The sequence below is a fragment of the Colius striatus genome, chromosome 2 (genome assembly GCF_028858725.1).
Source record: "Colius striatus isolate bColStr4 chromosome 2, bColStr4.1.hap1, whole genome shotgun sequence".
Taxonomy (NCBI): domain Eukaryota; kingdom Metazoa; phylum Chordata; class Aves; order Coliiformes; family Coliidae; genus Colius; species Colius striatus.
In genome coordinates, this window is record NC_084760.1 from 95,008,089 (window position 1) to 95,027,462 (window position 19,374).

The 19,374-nt window shown below is 44.5% G+C and overlaps 2 protein-coding genes across 2 annotated transcripts in view; one reads left to right on the top strand and one right to left on the bottom strand.

The window, feature by feature from the left end:
• The window catches only part of CLIP4 (CAP-Gly domain containing linker protein family member 4), a 36,208-nt gene extending 35,425 nt beyond the window's left edge, over window positions 1–783 (bottom strand). The window contains exon 1 of the mRNA XM_061990178.1: window positions 693–783. The gene's annotated coding sequence lies outside the window, so the exon portion shown is untranslated. The remainder of the gene's footprint in view (window positions 1–692) is intronic.
• Window positions 784–10,257: 9,474 nt separating this feature from the next.
• Window positions 10,258–18,237, top strand: PCARE (photoreceptor cilium actin regulator). Its single transcript, XM_010198372.2, has 2 exons — window positions 10,258–14,015; window positions 18,108–18,237. The coding sequence occupies exons 1-2, from the start codon at window positions 10,258–10,260 to the stop codon at window positions 18,235–18,237; spliced, it is 3,888 nt and encodes a 1,295-aa protein (XP_010196674.2).
• The last annotated feature ends 1,137 nt before the right edge of the window (window positions 18,238–19,374 follow it).

The window sequence follows — 19,374 nt, forward strand, 5'->3', positions numbered from 1 at the left end:
TCTATGTGCTCAAGAGGAAAAATGAAGTTCAGAGAAGAAGCCTCTTGCACACACACTACTTGCTGTCTCCGTAACATTTACAGCACGAGTGGCAGACATGTTAGGCGTATACAGGCACAATCAAGACCGGTTTGTCAACTGGTGTGAAGAAGAGCTCTGTTGCAACACGGCACTTTGTTTTGACAAGCTGAAAGTTTAAGACAGGTCCAGTTTCAGAGCTGTCCAGCTCGGCTCTGCTCGGTCAAAGCTTCCCGTCTCGCCTTTCCCACAGACGGCGCCCGGGGCGCTGATCAGGGGGAGCCAGGGGGTCCCAGGCGCGGTGGCCGCCACCTTAGCGGGAAGGGGAACGCCGCACCACCTCGGCGAGCCGCGGCCGCCGCGCGAGGCCACCGCGCCTCCCCGCCCCCGCCGTTCCCCGCCGTTCCCCGCCGCTACTCCCGCCTCGCCGCTCGGACCCACCGCCCCATCAGGTGCGGAGGCGGAGGGGATCGCTCCGCAGCGCAGAACGGCTTTGGCGGGGGCTGGGACCGGGGCCGGCGCCGGCTGCGGCCCGCCCGCTGCGGCGGCACCTACGCCGCCAACCCGCCCGGAAGGAAAGCGGGAGAGCACCGGGAGGTCACCGGTCCCCACGCCGCTCCTGTACGGGAGATGCGGGGCCGCGGCTGCCCACCCACCCCCGTTCCCATCCGTACCTGCTCTCCGCGGGCAGGGGCGCGGCGGGCGCTCCTGGGCCCTCCTGCGCCCGCCCGCAGCCGAAGGAACGAGCGAGGCCCCAGCCCCCGCGCTCGCCCCGCCCCCGCGCCTCTGAGGTCCCGCCCCCTCGCCCAGCGGCCTATCAGCGGCCAGCGCCGCCCTGCGGCCCCGCCCCCTCGCCGCGGGCGGGCGGTGCCGAGCGGCCCGTGTTGGGCGGCCGCTCGGTACGCGCTGAGGTGAGCGCAGGCTGCGGTGCCGCAGCGGCGCGTGTTGGGGCAGCTCGCCGGGATGTTTGTGTCTAAGCATACCCCCGGTTAAACACAGCTGGAGGTGCTGTTCTGGCCGAGGTGTCTGGAAGCCTTGCGCTCGCCCAGGGTGGGAGTCGGGGGCGAGGCGGGGGGCGGATCTGTCGGAGCTTCACCCGCCCCGCCTTCCGGCGGTCACACCGCGCGGGTGTCCCAGCTGCGACGGCCCTGAGCGGCCCGCAGAAAGCAGGCTAGGGGAGAACTAAAGGCCAGCGGTGTGCAGACCAGGCAGCTTTGGTCTGTGGGTATGCAGGGAAGTAATTCCCATGCTCCACACCCAAAGAAAACCAGGGGTAAGATAGGAGGTACGGCTGGGAGGGGAAGGCGGGGAGCGAGGAGGGGCAGCGGCACGGAACGTCTGAACAGCATTTAAGGTGCCAGATATTCATGAGCACTTCAGCGCCGGAGAATGTTCATGCACCGACAGCTGCATGACAGGTCTTGCTTAAGGACACGCATGATTAGTGGTAGGTTCAAGCTCTGAACTCAAAAATCCGGACTTCCCAGTTACGCAGTGACCAGTTGGAGGAATGAAAGTAGCCACTTCTAAGAAGGCTTTTCAAGAGGTGCTTATCCAGTGCTGTAAACCTAATTAAGACCTAAATCCAAAGATTGGTAATCTCCAAGAAGCCCATACAGGGGTAAACCCATTTTCCTGCAGCTTGAGCCCAGGCTAATTGAGGGGAACTTGGCATGGATGAAACCTCAAGTTTTGTCTTCAAGGATAAGTCCTGCTATATTTTTATGCTCAATGTGTGTCTCAGTTAAATATAACTGATGCTTATAATAAAGTTTTTGTTATTTTCCCAGCAATAATATTGGAAGAGCGGGGGCAGGCAGGGCAAATAATGACAATGCATGTGGAAATTACCTTGACTGAAATACTGGGAAAAGCAAGAGCTGCAAGTGCTCTGAGATCCCAGAGACTTAAACACTAAAAACGTAGAACACGGACTTGCAGTCATGATAGTAAACATAATACCAGATGGCCAGAGAAAAACTAAGGTAATTCTTCCAAGAAAAATTGTCATCCAGGAAAAAGCAGGCCTGCTACTTTCACCTCAAGGGTACTTTAGAAAAGAAAGTGTGAAGTATAACCAAAGATGTAAGGCAAATCACATTGAGCTTAGTACTGGCAGTTGATGTCTGCCTTTTGTGAGATGCTTGATATTTTGAGTAAAGAAAAGGTTTTATGGCTGACACAGAATAACAGACTTCAGCGAAGTGCCTGAAATGGAAATTATTAGCAATTCTGGAGACGACTTGAATTTAAGAGAACTTCAATGGAGGTGCAGCACAAGCACCAGGGAAACAATGTTGAGTACAGCTGAATGGAAAGTACTGGGCTGAGGGAGGTTACCAATGACAGCCCACAGTATTATTCTTGGAATTAATATTTGTTTCATATTTTCCTGGAATGATTCTGGCAGAAAATGAAACAGAAAACATTTTAAAAAAATAATGATTTCTGTTAAAAAGGAGTGAACTAATAAGACTGATGCACAGGATCATCTTAAGGTGACTAAGGAAGAGAAAGATGTGATTGTAGTCGACAGCTACACAATGAACATCATTACCAATATGATGCAATGACATAAAAAACAAACACTCATCTTAGGATACAGAGCTGGAGAGTTGTGGCATGAAAATGTTCATGCCAGCAGCTTCTGCCATTTCCTTGGGAAACTGCACACAGTTCTGACCACTCTTCTTCAGGGAGAGGCAGCTAATATAGCATGTCCAGAGATTATTTCCTAGCACAGTTGAGGAAAAGAGTGGTCTATTTGGGGAGGTTAGCAGAGCATGGCCTGTTTAATGCAGCAAAATGAAAGCTGAGGCAGAGGGTATGTTTGCCATCTGCCATAAACCATGACAAATGGTCTGTAAATCCAAAGGTAATGTAGAATATGAGCATAAAACTCTGTGTGAATACTTTTATGCTAGAAAATGAAAGCAAGCACCAAACAAAACATCTCAGGCTCTAAAACATCCTTTTGGTTGGAGCCGTAAAGGCAAAACCCAAACAATGTAGCTGAGAGTGAATCCTGTGACTTAGTGCTGCAACCACAAAGGGGACTGAACGCCATTGCCTGACAAGACCCCTGCCTGTCCTGACTTCCACCCTAGGCCCTGCAATGGAAATGTTTGTAAAAATCTTTAAACTTCATTCTGTACTTTTTCACAATTTGTTTTTTAGCCAGTCTTACATGTCAGGATATGAGTCTAACTAAAAGTCTGTTCAGCCTATCCTGTGTGACTCATTCGGTGCTGCCATGGGCAGTGAAGCTGTTGAACACCTGGAGAACTCAGAACAATGGGCTGCAGCAGCTCTGAGCACCTTGGGAGGAAGATGGGGAAACAGTGCTTGTGAATAATAAGCCCATTTTAACTAAAATATTATTTCACTTCTTGTTTTCTCTTTTGGGCAGAAATAGAGCATTACTAACCAGTTCCTTCGTCTTCACAAACTTGTAGGTCAGAGGAAAGGGATCATTTAAATGGCATTGGAAGATACTGTAGATTCAAGTAGAATCGCTTGGGCAAGGATTAAGGCAGTGGAGAGGTTCTGAGAGTGGCACACTTACATAGGGCTTTCAGTGTGACTTCAGGACAGCAAGGATGTTCAAAAGACATTGGATACTCCAAGAGCTACCCTCAGAGCTGGGTCTGAACTAAGAAAGTTGTATTCCTCTGCATTCAGGACATTTCTCTCCTGCAGAAAGGGCTACCAGTCACTGTCAGTCTTTTCAGCCTTACCCATTATTTCCTGAGGGACATGTCACCCTTCCTTTCTCCAAGCATCAGCTGGAGCCCCGCCACGTTAGTTGCGCTTTCCAGTTTCTGCTAGGTGTGCCAACTCACAGCTTCTCAGATCATATGCACTGCTTCTGGATCCACAGCTTCAAGCCTAGCACTTCAGCACCTCTCTCGTTAGTGCCCAGGTGATGAAAGGAGATGATCTTCTCTCCAAAACAAATGCCTGCTGCACTCAGGCCAGGGTCAGGACTCACGCCAGGATGGCTGGGCCAGCACACCATACCACTGGGCAGCAGCCACCAGGCTCCAGGCTGCCTGCAGGCCTGACCCGGTTCCACACAGCTATCGGTGCCCATGCTTTGGTTTGAGACACAATGAGAGAGGAAGCCAGGAGAAATGCTGCATTTATCTCAGTTTTCTGAGAAACCCTGGGACACTTACTGGGAGGGAACCTACTATAAACTGGAAGAGGCATGAAGCTAAATAGCTGCACCCTTTTCTAGAGCATCTTGGGGTGTTTTTCAGGAATACAAACCTCCTGGACATCACTGTTTGATCCTAAATCAAGGCTACCACCTTCCCTGAGAAATATCAGAAACCACTGCCTGCCTGTTAAATTGCCAGGCTCTCAATCTGGTCGAAACTTGCTTTCCATGAACTTGTTCCACAAGCACAAACCTGCTTCCACTTGTGAAAACTGATGCAACCACTGTCCAGATGAATGGGATGGGCTCCTTTCCTTTTTTCCAGATTTGAATAACTGGAAATCTATACTTAAAGTTTTATGCTATTTCACACAGTTCTTGGTCCTGACTCTTCTTTTACCTTTGGGCAGTCACTGTCTTAACCACTGAAACCAGCAGTGAATGTTTTAGTTACAACAGAGAGCAAGCTTTTAAATAGCCGTGGATTTCATAACAAAGAGAAACTATGACTAAGTGGTCAGAATACACATTCCAACATTAGTAGACAAATGTAAATATATCTCACAAAACTATTACTGAACTCACGTGGTCATATAATTTTTCTTGACACCTTTGGATCACCTCAGTGTACCAACAGCCCTGTGCAGGCGAAACCCACCTAAATTACTCTCTTTAATTTTTTTTACTTCTATTTCTTCCTGTTAATTCCTTTATAAACTATTTTTGCTGGACTAGAGAAATAGTTTCCTACCTGTTTTCAACAACTGTTTTTTTCTTGTCCTGTTGCTGTTCAAAAAAAAAAAAGTACCTAGTTTCTACAAAACAGGTTTCTGAAAGCATTGAGGTCGTATCTATTGTCTCATGCAGTCTGGAGCAAAGTACTTAGAAATAAAAAAAAGAAAGAGAAGGCATGAGTAAAGCTTCAGACACCCAACTCTGAAAGGTTCATCCTTGGCCCAGAATCGGAATGAATTTCATCTTTCGCTTGCACCATCACCACTAATAAAGGTTCTGTATAGACTCACTGGTTTCATCTAATTCCTTGCAAGTAGATGTCCTTCATGATATTCCTATTCCTTTCTATTGTCAACAGGTTTCCACAGAGAAAACAGGATGAAGCTTTGTAAGTATTTCTGTTAGTCATTACAGAAAGGAGAGAGAGAACCTACTGTATCTCCCAAAACAGTGTCAGCTCTGCAGGAGGAGCTGAAATAAAAAGCAGCAATTTCTTGTTTATTTAGTGATATGTAGGCCAAGAAATAGGAACAGCTCCCTGGTTACATTCAATTTGGTGATACAAAAAAAAAAAAGACTTAGGTTTCTTTCAGGGTAAAGTAGCTCTTTAGAGTTGTTACCACTCAAGCTCTCCATAACTCCTCAGTGAGCAAAAATTTAGTTTCCCCAGAAGTCATACACAAATACAAACCTTAAATTTTAAAAGCCGGCAGGAGCATTCATGCACAATTCCAGTTTGACAGCCTGCAACGTTTCAAAAGCAGTCCCGCATTATCATTTTGCCTTGAATCCATAACTTTTAAGCTTATGTTACTAGTTTGACACTGAAATTTTACACAGATTTTAATCAGATGACTCTTCCTTCAATAAGGCAGTAAAATCCATGTTGTGGTTATGGCATTGGTAGCACCTCTGGGGGCTGAGTAGCACACATCTCTGACCAGGTTCAAGCCTTATGCTTCCCTCTTCTAGGGCACTTAAAAGTGCCACTTTCAGACAAGACTTTGCTCTTCATCATCACAGTATGGCTTGGATGAGTGGACAGTGAGGTGGATCGAGAGCTGGCTGAATGACAGAGCCCAGAGGGTGGTGATCAATGGCACAGAATCGAGTTGGAGGCCTGTGGCCAGTGGAGTTCCACAGGGATTGGTTCTGGGACCAGTCTTGTTCAACATCTTCATCAACCACCTGAATGAGGGGACAGAGTGTACCCTCAGCAAATTCCCTGATGACACCAAACTGGGAGGACTGGCTGATTCCCCAGAAGGCTGTGCTGCCATTCAGTGGGATCTCGACCAGCTTGAGAGTTGGGCACAGAGGAACCTCATGAGGTTCAACAAGGACAAGTGCAGAGTTCTGCATCTGGGAAGGAACAACCCCATGCACCAGTACAGGCTAAGGATTGACCTGATGGAGAGCAGCTCTGCAGAGAGAGACATGGGAGTCTTGGTTGATAATAAACTGAACCTGAGCCAGCAATGTGCCCTCGTGGCCAAGGCGGCCAATGACATCCTGGGATGCATCAAGAAGAGTGTGGCCAGCAGGTCAAGGGAGGTTCTTCTCCCCCTCTACTCTGCCCCGGTGAGGCCTCATCTGGAGTCTTGTCTCCAGTTCTGGGCTGCTCAGCTCAAGAGGGACAGAGAACATCTGGAGAGGGTACAGCACAGGGCCACCAAGGTGATCAGGGGTAGTAGGATGAAGCTGGAACACAAAAAGTTCCACTGAAACATAAGAAAAAACTGTTTTACTGTGTGGGTGAGGGAGCCCTGGCACAGACTGTCTAGAGGGGTTGTGGAGTTTCCTTCCTTGGAGGTCTTCAAGACCTGCCTGGACATGTTCCTATGTGACCTGATCTAGGTGGACCAGCTTCTGCAGAGGAGTTGGACTAGATGATCTCTAAAGGTCTCTTCCAACCCTCACCATTCTATGATTCTATAATTCTATGATCCTATGATTCTATGATCTGTTGCATGTGCTATGGCTGTCAGTATTTGAGTGTTATGTGACCTGGCAGCTCCCTCCAAATTACAATACTGACAATTTTAGCTGCTGGAAGAAAGTATACAGAAAGGAAGAGCAAAGGCAATGTACAAACAGTCCACAAGGAAAGGAAGGCCTCCTTTAGCCATTATTTATCTTTTTATGGTGCTTTCCTATGGTCTGTTCCTCAAATACAGCTCTGTGTTCACCTGAGGTACTTGTAAAATTGCTCGAGCCACTAAGTACACAGGCAACAACACTTGGGCATCTATTTGAAAGTGACTAACTCTTTCCATCTCATGTTCTGCAAACATTGTTCTGCTTTGTGAAACAAGATACATTCCTGTAGTAACTGCACCAGGAATGACACCAATGTATAGCAATCATGAATTACAGATTAGAAATTACACTCAGAAATATTTCTTTGTCTTTCTCCTCATCGATCTTCTCTTCAACCACTGTAGAACTTACCTATTTTGTCTTCTTTTGTTGCATGACTACAAGGCAAAGCATTTTCCTTATCATTCTCCATGAGATAAAGCATTTGGCATTTTCAAGTGACTCAGACATGCAAAGCAATATATAACTACATGGTAACAAGAATATTGATGAGGAAAATACAGTTTCATAAGGAGTTAGAAACAGGTGCATTAAAGTTGTTAATCTCTCACAGAAGGTAAAAGATCTGGCACAACATTGAACAGTCAGATTGCATATACATGCAGACTGCAATTGAATTTAAGATAAACCAGGTGCCTCATGAAAACATGTTTTCTGTGACCCTGGATCTCTATTTATTTATTTATTATGGATCTCTATTTATGTATTTATTTTAATAATAAATACATAATAAACTGAATATTGGTTTAATATTAATGTTTATAATAATAAATGACTACATAATAAATAATATTAAACCAGGACTTTGGAGGTTTTTTTAACCATGCCTATATTTCCCATGAGATGTTACTACATGGCCTCAAAATAACAGGAAAAAAAACATACAAACAAAAATGACATGACTGTAAAATTGAAGGAAAAAATGAAGGAAAAGAACTGCCCAAATACAGCAGACAACTCACATCGAGTTAATTATCAAAATTGCCCATGCAAACAATAGAGCTGTTGGAGTTGCTTTTTGAAGAAAAGTCACAAGAGATTTTGTAAAACAAATATTATACAGCTACGTAAACATGTAGTTACTAAACAGTAGTTAGTTGCTAACTACTAAACAGTAGTTAGTTGCTTGATCTACTGTGTCTTCCTTGGCTACCATGGAGAGCTACAGCATCCTGAGCTTTAGGATCACTAGAATGAAGCAGCTGCCTAAATCTGCTCCCTTTCTCCACTTGAACACATTAGATATATACCTAAAAGGGAATGCAAACAGAGTTGGGACCACTGTATAGAAACCACATCACGGCGAGGCACAGAACCAGCCAGGGAGTGAGCTACATGACTTGCAAGAAGCAGAGCCAAGAAGTAATTACTTGAAGCTTTCCAGAAAAGCACCAAGGGAAATGACAGTGCCAACATGTCTATTAAGTACAATTTATGTGTTCCAGAAGAAAATACTTTAGAGCAAATACACAGAGTGTTAAAAATTTTCCTGGGAATCACTGTCATGACTTGTATCCTGTAAAAAAAAGTAATTTGCTGCCTCTGTGGAACAGAAGAAGATATTTGAACAATAAGGCCACAGATGATAACTTTCCATGCAGATATTCAGCTATTGCAGTTCAGCACCAGTGAATCAATTGTGTAAGCAGATCTTTACAGTCTGAGCATGTTTTATAGGCTGGACAGCATGCAAAGATTTTTGGGAATCGGATGAGATACCTGTGACCACACAGTTAGAAACCATATCGCTAGAGAGAAACAGTAGACTTCGAGCTAGTGTTAGACTTGGCCACTGTGGTCTGTAACCTTTGTGACACTGAGAAATGGCCACCTTCATTAGAAAAGCGGAAGCTGGAAACTAAAAGACAAATATATTTAGACCAGTCTGAGTAATGAAGAGGGAAATTGGGAGTAATTGCAATTACCACCCTCATCCACATACCACCCTTCATAAATAAATACTCAAAAAGATAAATATCTTCCACTTCATCCAATTCCTGTTTTGGTTTCTTTCATTTCTATTTCAGAGTGGTACTATTCTGTCCTGACTTCAGATGTGATTCAAACAGCAGGGTTTTGGGGGTTTGGTTTGATTTGGGGTTTTTTTTCCAGAAATGGGTCTACATTTGTTATTTGTTAGGTTTTTTTCTTAGAGTTTTAACCCATAAATTCTTGCAATTAGGAGAACTGATGAAAAAGTAATAAAAGTAAGTAAGTCACTTCTGTGACTTCAAGTTTTATCCCAAGACTCAGAGGAAGGAAATAAATGGATTTTCATTTATTATTTTTTTTTAATCTGAAATTCTACAGTTTAGATCCACTAGGTGCAGACACCATCTTAACAACATAAGCAAAACTTATTCTACAAATACTGTAAGCTACCTAGAAGAGAAAAAACTACTTTCCAAGAATGATCACCTGAGGAAAAGGAAAAAAATCAAAATCTTGTTCGTAAGTCTGTAAGAGGAAGTAAGTCTGTATGTCTGTAAGTTTGTAAGAGGAAAAAGTAAAAAGCTTGTCACTTGAAAGTAGGGGGAAATTCTGAAGACTCTGAAGGCAGAAGTGTAACAAGCACCTCTAGCCCATTTGATTTTATGTCTTGTACTCTCCAATGGGCACATTCTTGGTCAAGGTCAACTTTCTCTTGGTTAAGGAATATCTAGTGTTATCTATGCACCTGTTCAAGTAGTTTCCCTTCAAAAAGGCTTCAAAAGAGAGTCTCTTCTTTTGGGTCTCTGCATACTATTGTATGTTATGTTTTTGCAACAAGGTAAAAAAGGAGGGACAAGTACCAAGTCCTTCTATCTCCCAGTATAGTGCAGGGAAAAAAATCTGCCTTTATAAATATAATAGGGGTGCTGACTGGCTGGTGCCTGCTTACCCTAATGAGCTTAAAATCTTATTCGTAGTGGACATCTGTCAAGACACAAGTCCTCCTAATCCATTAGCTCTAAATCCAGCAGACCTTTCACACTCGTTTTTCTGAATTGAAGAAGAAAACCTGAGTTAGAACGTACAATGGAATAGTACATGACTTGAAGAGCAGATCTGAGGGAATAAGCACGTGAGATCTCAAGGCTAGCAACAATGAAAACTGACAACAAAATGAGGTTGTGATGGAAAAGTCGTGAGAACCAGCCCAGTCTGCAGTTCGGGATGAAACAGTGAGTTTGATTCTTTGTTATGTTTTCCCTAGTTTATCTGGATTTTTAATCAAAAATAAACCTAAAGACAGAGGAAGGATGGGCTGCACACCTTCTCACAATGAGATTGCTAATACTATTGCAAGAAGCGGTCTTAAGGCTTTGAATAAACCCAGAAGTATTTTGCGTGTTGATCCAGGAGATAAAGGAATCCCTCTGCTAGTTAAAGGCTCATCTTGCTACAGTGTTGATGAATTCCACCAATCTGGGATACAGAGGCAAGACCACCTGGGAGAAAAGGAAGATAAACTATTAGAACAGGACAAAAATGATAGCTTTCAGTCATCTTCCAAAGCCCATTCAGATCCTCAGACTTCCAGGGAAAACAAGAAAATTGAGAGGACAGCCACAGATGCTGAAGTTGCTATGTCCGAACTGATAGAGTCTCAAAAACACATCACTGAGGCCATACAGATCAGAAAGCAAAGCTCCTGTGAATCAGAAGCGTCAGCTTTCATTTGGGATGACAAGAATGAAAGCAATGCTAAGCAAATCCCAAAGAAAGGAAAGAAGCAGAAAAATCAAAAGCTGACAAAGCAAGGCCGATCTAGCAAAATCAAAGAAAAGCCCATTTTGGCCCTGTGCGAGACAGAGAAGAAGGTAGATTTCCCAGAACTGCTGGTTAAGGCTCATCAGAGTGCATACGCCTACTTAAATCCCAACCTCTCCAAGTATGAAACTATACTTCACATGGCCAACCAGGCTACCCAGACTCAGCTCTTCCTACAGCAGATGGTAAGCTTTCTCGTGCTTCGCTTTGATGAAATCAACCAGCTCTTGGAAGAAATTGCCAATGATGGGGAAAACCTTCTCAAAGACGTAGGTGGGAATCTAGCATGGCCAGCAGGAAAAGGTGGTTTGAAGGAGCACCCTGATCTTCTTCAGCAACTACTGCAGTACACGGTCAATAAGATGCAGTTACTGAGTGGGACAGTGTCCTCCCTCACCTCCGGTGCCCTGCAAGAGACATGCAGCTACCTGCAGTCTGCTGCCAGTAACTTGGAAGGAAAACTGAAAGCAAAGCAAAGCTTTGATGAGCGCCTGCTACGGACAATAAGGCTGCTTGAAGCCTCAGCAGTGGGTTCCACTCAGTCCCACGGTGATGACAGGACTTTCTATTCTGAGGACAGTGGCATTGGTGCGGACAACGAATCCCTCAAAGACTTCATTGCTGTCAGCCAGCATGGAGGACAAGCAAGCTGTGATTCCTGCGCATGTGGGCATCTGTCCCAAAAGCACATCAGGGCAGTGGAGCACAAGCGTGATGGGACAGTGTCAGCAGGCACAACCGCATCCCACGACTGTGCACTTGAAAGGGATTTTAAAGATATCTTTTCTTCATCCGTACAGAGTAAGGAAGTGACTTCTCATCAGGGTGGAGTATCAGAAAGCATTTCTACTGTGCCCCAATACATGAGCTTGAGAAAAAGCCATTCCTATAACTCCTTCCAGTCTGACTCTACTCAGGAAGGTGAACATTTCAAAATCTGTGAATCGACAGATTTTCCTTCTGATGATGATGACAATGAAGAGAGCACCCTGGGGGAGGATGACGACAATACAAGTTTATCAGAAATGGGGACGGATGCTCTGCCAAAGAGGCCTCTGTCTTCACCTGCAGCCACACAAAGGCAGTCCATCAAGAGGACAGAGAATGCAGACACAGAGGAAATTATTCTCAAGATGAAAGATGCCATCAGTGAAAAAATCAAGTTTGTCCCAGCTAAATCCAAGCGTAAAGAATGGATAGAGGATGAGAGTGGAAGAGCAGGCCTAACAGCACGGCCTAGTACAGCAACAGGCAGCCAGAAAACCTTTGGGAAACAACAACGGTCCAGGTCAGAGGAGTCCCTCAGAAGCCAGGCAGAAGACCCAACCCTCCTAGAGCTTCAGAGAACTCAAAAAGAGCTCAGCAAAAGGCTGGAAATGTTTTATGGAAAGAAGGGTACAGATAACAACCTGGAGCCTTGGAAATCAAGAACAGCAGCTCACTTTCAAGATGAGCAAATTCCATCTAGGTCCTCTAGCAAACTGAAGGCATGCCTCTCAAAAAATTTCAGCATCCTGCCTAACCAGGATAAAGTCCCTTTGTTTATGATTGACCAAAATCCTGCCCATCAGCTGGATGAGAAAGGAGACAAGAAGCCTTTAAGAGCTACTGTGCTCATCCAGGAGACATCAGGAGGCAAAGAAAAGGAGCCTCCTGAACCACAAATGCTCAGTGGCAGCAGCTGTGCCCCCCGACAGTCTGTCAAGAAGCTTATTGAAACGTTCAGTCCTACTGACGATCTCGTGAAAGCTGCACCTTTAAGATCGTTAGGACCAATAAAATGTGTCAGAAAATTTGGACTCCCAGTCATCCCACCCACCATTCCCTTTCAGAGAGGCCTCGCACCTTTAAATCTTAAACACCGTGTTTCGCCGGTGGAAGACACAAACCCTTCAAACACTGATAAAGCTGCTTCGAACTTTCCAAATGCCTTTTCTCCTGCACCAGCTGCAGAATTAAGCCAGGACACAAAGCAAGAGACTGATGAAGACATTGAGAACCTGCCACCACCGCCACCTGAAATGTTAATGGACATTTGTTTTGACTTACCTGAGCCTGAAGATACTGCAAGAACACAAGGAAACTCTTTGGAAGATGCCAAAAAGCCCGCCAAAACACAATTTCGTGCTGCTAAGAGATCACAAGTTTCTCCAAAAATGAAAGCCTCCCTTCAGTCCATTGACTTACTGCCAAGTAAAAATATCAGCGGCCCCAGTGCCATCGCTAATAAATGTCTAAGGAGTACCGGAGCAGGGGACGAGAAACTGCAAAGGTACTCTCTGGAGCTCAACCCTACCAACACGCGCATCCCTAGCCAGGAGGAGATATTGGCAACCCAGAGAAAAGAAGCTGCAGATTTGTACAAGCAAACCCATAAAATTATTCCTCTTCAAAATCCCAGTGGGGTTTCAAAATCACACAACAACAGCTCAGAGAGCAAAGAACCCAATTCACCTGTGACTTCAGCGCAGTACCAGAAGCACGGTTCTCCCGATTCGCTCAGGAGAAATGAAAAAGGCTCAGCATTTGCCAGGAGGGTCTCCCCAACAAGAACTCTTCCTCCTTCTCCATCAACTGAGAAACGGCTTTTCAGCCCCCCAGCACACCACAGACACTCACTGCAGGATGTTAGCAACCTGCAACCAAGCTCACCCACCATGCAGAGGAAACCCAGCCCCCCATCTAGCCCCAGGATGCCCAGCCCACCCACGCAGAAGAAGCTGTCTTCTCCACCACCCCAGCGAAAAACACTCAGCCCTCCCACGGGGCACAAGCAAAGCTCACCAACGCCACACCGGCTGGGAGGCTCTCCAGCCTACTGCCGCGATGCAAGCCCCCCTCCCTTCCCCATCACTCCCTCTCCACCAACTTCCCCATCCCGCTCCTACAAGGGGCCAAGAGCTGGGCTGGATGCTGGGGATGAGCACCAGCTCTCCTCCTCCAAGAGAGGCAGCAACATCCGTTCAATATTTTGCCCAGTCACCTCTTCCTTATTTGAAGCCAGACCTCTAGTAGTACCCACCAAACCTGTTGCAGAGGTGACCAGACAGCCTGAAGCTTCACTGCTCTCCCAAAGGAGCAGTCTGCTTTTCCAGCAGCCTGGAGACCGGACCAGAAAGCTATCCCTGAGTGCCGCCTATCCTCAGCCATTCGTGAGGAGAAGTTTCTCTGACCGCCGACCAGGTCTCCAGTTTCGTCTTCCGGCTCCTGTAACAGCTGCCAGTGACCCTGCGCTTAACCATGCAAGGTAAGAAACTTTACACTTTAGGCCAAGAAAGCTCTGCCTTAGTTTTCTAAAGTCCTGATGGGAATTTAATGTCTTTAACGAGATTTCCCAGAAAACTGCCCTGTTCATATGCAGAACAGATGGCTGGACAAAGATAACATTGTAGTTGGACTAGATGATTGGTTTAGGTTCCTTCCGACTGAAATACTCTAGTCTAATCTAGCCTAGTCTAGTCTAGTTTTGTCTTGTCTTGCCCCAGATCACGGTAGACTGTCAGCCTGAATAAAGGGAAGAGATAAGTTTCCATGGCTTGCTCAAACCATTTACACATTTGCTGTGATGGGCAGCCCAGGGAAAATTCAGAGTCCATTTCGTGGCACAGAAACCCCTCCTTATTTGCATGGGGACTAAGGACATCCACGTTCAATTCTTAAAAGCTCTGAAGTAACCTTCAGGTTAAAAACACCTTTAAATAACTATGAGAAGGCATGAACAAGGAGAAAGGGTATCATTCCTAATGTCAGCCTCTATGCCAGTAAACTCTTCAGTTGAGTCTCTATGCCAGTCAGCTCTTCATCTGAAATCTGTATTAGCATGTTTCAAATCAGCAAGAGTGATGGGCAGATAATGCATAGGCAAGGATCTGTATGGACATAACTATCACTTGAAATGTTGAGCTTCTCTTGTAGGCTTTAAGATCTAGGTGCTAATTTCAAGTCTGATGGGTCCAGCGCCCAAGCCCAGTTTTCAAAGTGGAAAAAAAACCCCTCCCACGACTACTGGAGACTCATTGCTCTGAAAAAGTCAGCTTAAAGAAACTGAAGCATCATCACACACCAATTCCATGTTTGGAGCTATTGGTAGACATTTTGTAAAAACCTGGTCTTATCTTTAAATGTTCTCTACCACTTAAAAAAGAAATCACAAAGCCAGGAAAGAGAAATGAGTATTTGGGAATACTCAAAGATGAGTGTAATAGCCTGGAAGTACAATGTGTTGTTATTCTAGTTTCTTAGAATCTCAGGATGTTTAAATCCATTAATCTCTAAGCTATGCAAGAGGATTAAGACCCTGCTCTGGTAACCTGTCCTCATGTGAGGAGCATTTTTACTCTTGCCCAGCTGAAATCTCATGGGCCATCCCCATGTGTAGGAATTGCAAGGGCAACCCTAACAGAAGATAAAATGGCACTTGTAATTCCGTGAGCGCTCAGTGCACTGTGACTACAGGGACAGTTGTGGATAGTGAAGTCAGGAGTGCAAGCATTCCCTCCCCAAAACCAAAATAAGGACCGTGTTTCCAAGACTGACAATAGAGGAACGTGCTGAAGAAAACATGCAGAAATCACTGGGAAATGCAAACTGTTTGTCATTCTCAGTTCCAATATCGCATTATATTCTGACATTTGGAGATTTCCTAGAAGTCCTGTACATTCTTACTGGGTTTCCTGTTGTTATGTACTGTGTGAAGTCAGGTTTGTCTGCTCTAGTGCCTGCTAGCAGAAAGAAAGCTTTTCAAAGGAGGCTTTATGTCAAACCTTGCAAGATGAAAGCCCTGGCAGTTTTGTGGATCAGTTTTAAAAACAGTCTATTACAAATGGTTAGCTAATTTATGCTTCAATTAAGTATGTTATCTTTCTATTGTAGTCTGTCAGAGCATAGAGGGTAATAAAAAACTCACTGTAAATAAAATCATCCCTTTCATGAAAAAAAAAAATAGATATATCTTAGGTGTTACGATGCACAGGATTTTGGAAGAACAAAATATATCCTGAGCCAAATTGAGCTTACTGTTTATACAAATGGACACCAAAAGTAGTCCTACTGAGTTAGGCCAAATTTCTATCAATGTCAGCAAAAGGGAAATTTAGCACATTGATTACCCCATGCCCTGATTTAAGAGGCATGTTTCATGTTTCCTTACACTTAAAATAAGCTGCCCAGAGTAAACTTTTAGAGACCTTGTGTTGAATGGCCTAGTACAAATATCACAGCAAACGTGCTGACGCACAGAGGAGGATCATTTTAGGGATCAGGATGAGGCAAACAGCTTTGAGAGCCCCTCACATCACTGCTGGCCACCTCCTCCTGCTGAGGACCAGAGTGGTCACCACAGCTGTGAGCACCACATCCCCATGCGCAGATGCCGACCCCCTGCTCTTACAACAGAGGTTGTAAGAGACAAGCCATTGCACTCTGAGCCATCTTTCTCCTTTGTTAAGCACCCAGGGCTTCCTGTGCTTTGCAATTCATTCAGCTAATTGAGGGAAATTTCAAAATGTCTCCCTGAACTAGGTATTGTATATCTAAATATCCTTGTTCTGGTCATGTCTGCATCTGATCTGGAATTCACAAGCTCTTCCCACCCAGCTCTCAGTCTCCTCTTCTTTATTCGTTCCCTTGCTCTAGTTCCCCTCTCCAAGTATAGCAGTGCTTTTTATTTTGTTTGTCTGCATGGAGTTTGTGTGTGTTATTGGCAGCTTCAAGCAGTAGTGGAAGAAGGGAAAGGAGACAAACTTGCAATAGCATCACTCTTTGATAGGCAAAACATTTTGAAAATCAGAGAGTTAGCCAGTTTCTCACATGCTCCCAAACTCTGGGATGTATCCCTCCCTTTTCCCATGCCCAATCAAAACATCCAGAAGCAGATTGCTGAAGATAACCTGACAGGAGCTTGTACAAGCAACATGTTCCTCATCAGGCAGCCGAGTCTCCTCTCCCACCCACCCTGTTTTAGCAGAAACACCAAAATTCAAGGGGCAGCTTCCATCTGATCTTGCTAGCTAGCGTTACAGAGCATTAAATGTCAGTGCTGTGCATGCATTTGCTTGTCTCTTGCATCCTCATCACTCCCCTAGAAGGCAAAAACACTCCTTTTCCAAGCATATCTCCTGCCCTCCTGAGCTCTGAGGAGTATCAGGACTCACAACATCATTAGCCCTAACAAGGGGTGGAGAGCTTTTCTGCGTAGTCCTAGGACAAGTTTCAGCTTCAGGTTTCAGTGCTCAAGTCAGTACAACTGGTTCCCTTTTGGGTAGCCTAGGAATGGAAACACTGAGCTAACTTTGCTGGTTTCTAAGCTTGGTCATTTGACAGCACTCAGCAGTTGTTGGCATCTTGTCAAAGCATAATATGTACAATCGCTCTGCTCACAGAATCTGTCAATCTGTAATAGAATTTCTGTATGTGCAGTTAAACAAAATAATATTTCATTGAGACTTGTAATTTTGCAAGAGGTAGAGCAGGTAGAAGATTAAAGGCCTTTAAGGTATTGCTCAAGGAGGGCCTTCTGCAGTTGGGGGATATTTGAACCTGGATTAGTTTTGTGACTGGTCATGTATCACAAATCTCTTCAGTCAACAGTTCATTAAAGTCCTGTCAGTCAAAATAGGAACATAACTGTCTCTGTCTGAAAGCTAATTCAGTTTAGCAGTTTATGTACTTAAAATATGGTAATGGTTCCCAGATAACTCTGTAATATTGCCCCATGTTGAGCTCAAACTGCTTTAATTAGTTACAACAACACTGGGCACATTTCAGCACGAAGGCCCATGGTGTGAGATATTCATGAGTAGCTCCACTGCTATAATCAATCTTGGCTCATATTAAATCCCTGTGTCCCTAGAGATTGCCAGTACGACCTAAGGAACATCCTTTCCTTTTTCCGTGTCTCAGTTCTCCGGTTTCCAGAGTGGCAGATTTATACTACCAGAATACCCGTCCCACAGCTGTGCTGGCACACTCAGAAATGTACATACACACTGTAACCAGGCCAAGCAGAGGTATAACTGCAGTAGGACCCTTCTCCCAGTGGAGTCTGCATAAAGACTTTTCACTCAAATCTGTCTGTATCTGCAAGTGAACCCAGATTCACACTGATCCCCTGTTAAATATACAAAACTTTTGCTTCCCAAAAGAGTTTTGAGAGGTGACAGTTTTGATTTGGCATCACAGGAATAAACTCTGGATGGTGCACATAAGGAGCATGTGTATAGGAGGAGACGGAGAGCAGCATGCAGCATTTGTGCTTCCTGGGTTAACATTGCCTGATCAGTGCTGGTTTAAAAAGTCACGATACATTAGCCTCTTAGCTTAAGCATCTTTCCTTCTGCAGCTTGGAGGAGAGCACTAGAAAAGCAGGAGACTCTTGGAATAGCCCTTGCGTTCCTGAGATCAAAGACGCCAACAGATCCGCTTCGCAGCCCGAGCTCTACATCGTGGGCCAGGGGCTGCAGAGGGACTGACAGCAGGAGCTCCCACCAAGGCAGAGGCACCAGCAAGACTACAGCTCCCGGAGACACCTTACCCAAGCCTCCAAAACATGGCTTCATTTTTTCTCACAAGGGAATGGCATCGCATTTAAAAACCCCAACTGGACCCAATCATCAAATGAAACATCAGAGATCTAATGAATATCAGCCAGCTGCTTCTCCTTTGGGTTGCATTTCACGATTTAACTCCAGAGATCGTCACTGAGCAAAACAAACGCTTTGCAGCTGGGTGAGTCTGAGGCAAGTTGGTTTGGTAGAGACAGGCCTTGCAACCAAGACTTTTGTTTCACTGTTGAGATAAAGGAGTTCAAAAACTACCAGAAATTATCATTATCTGACACTTTATTTATTCAGGAGGCAATACAGGTTCAGTTAGGTAAAAAGTGGCTATTGTGACATTTTCAGAGGGGAGCTGAGTTTTACTGCAAAAACACTGCCTCGGCAAAGCCACATCTTTACACTAGGTATTTATCAACATCCAGAGAGAGAATACGGCCAAATGCAAGTTAAAACAAAATAGCCTGTCTTAAAGGAGTAAAATTAGGGATCTTATTCCCTCAAAAAGGCTTTGATCTTTGAAATCACCTTTGCTTACCACATAATCTCATCACCTCCAGTTTCCATGGTGCAAGGCTTAATCCGGATTAGAGTAGTTTTATAATAGCCCAGTCAAAAAACATTATAAATCCTGAAGCACCTAAGGACATGTATTTTTTGTTTTTTCATAAAAGAGAACACTGCCATAGAGAATCCTCCCCAAAACAGGTTTATATTCCTTCTGATTTATGCATTTTGAGGGGTTTTTTTCTAATTTCAGTGAAGAGTCTAGAAAGATTCTCATTAATAAAAACACAAGTTACTTGCAGTCGATTAATTTGTACAGCACCCACTAGAACACAGTTTCAGAATTTACTGGATCTCGCACACCTAACTAATTTATCATCACAATTAAGGTGCAATTTTTATTTAATTTATTTTAACTAATTTAATTTGATGTGTTTTAATGTGCAACTTTATTACAGAACAAGATCCAGGAAAAAGAAAAAGCCATTTGTAGTCCTATTTTGATTGGAGTAGGTTTAATTTTTCCTACGCTTTTTTCATAATAGT

Excerpts from the sequence above, each read along its gene's own strand:
- PCARE (XM_010198372.2), top strand. The coding sequence starts at position 10,258 with ATGGGCTGCACACCTTCTCACAATGAGATTGCTAATACTATTGCAAGA. Across the intron at positions 14,016-18,107 it reads CCTGCGCTTAACCATGCAAG|CTTGGAGGAGAGCACTAGAA; the intron begins GTAAGAAACTTT and ends TTCCTTCTGCAG.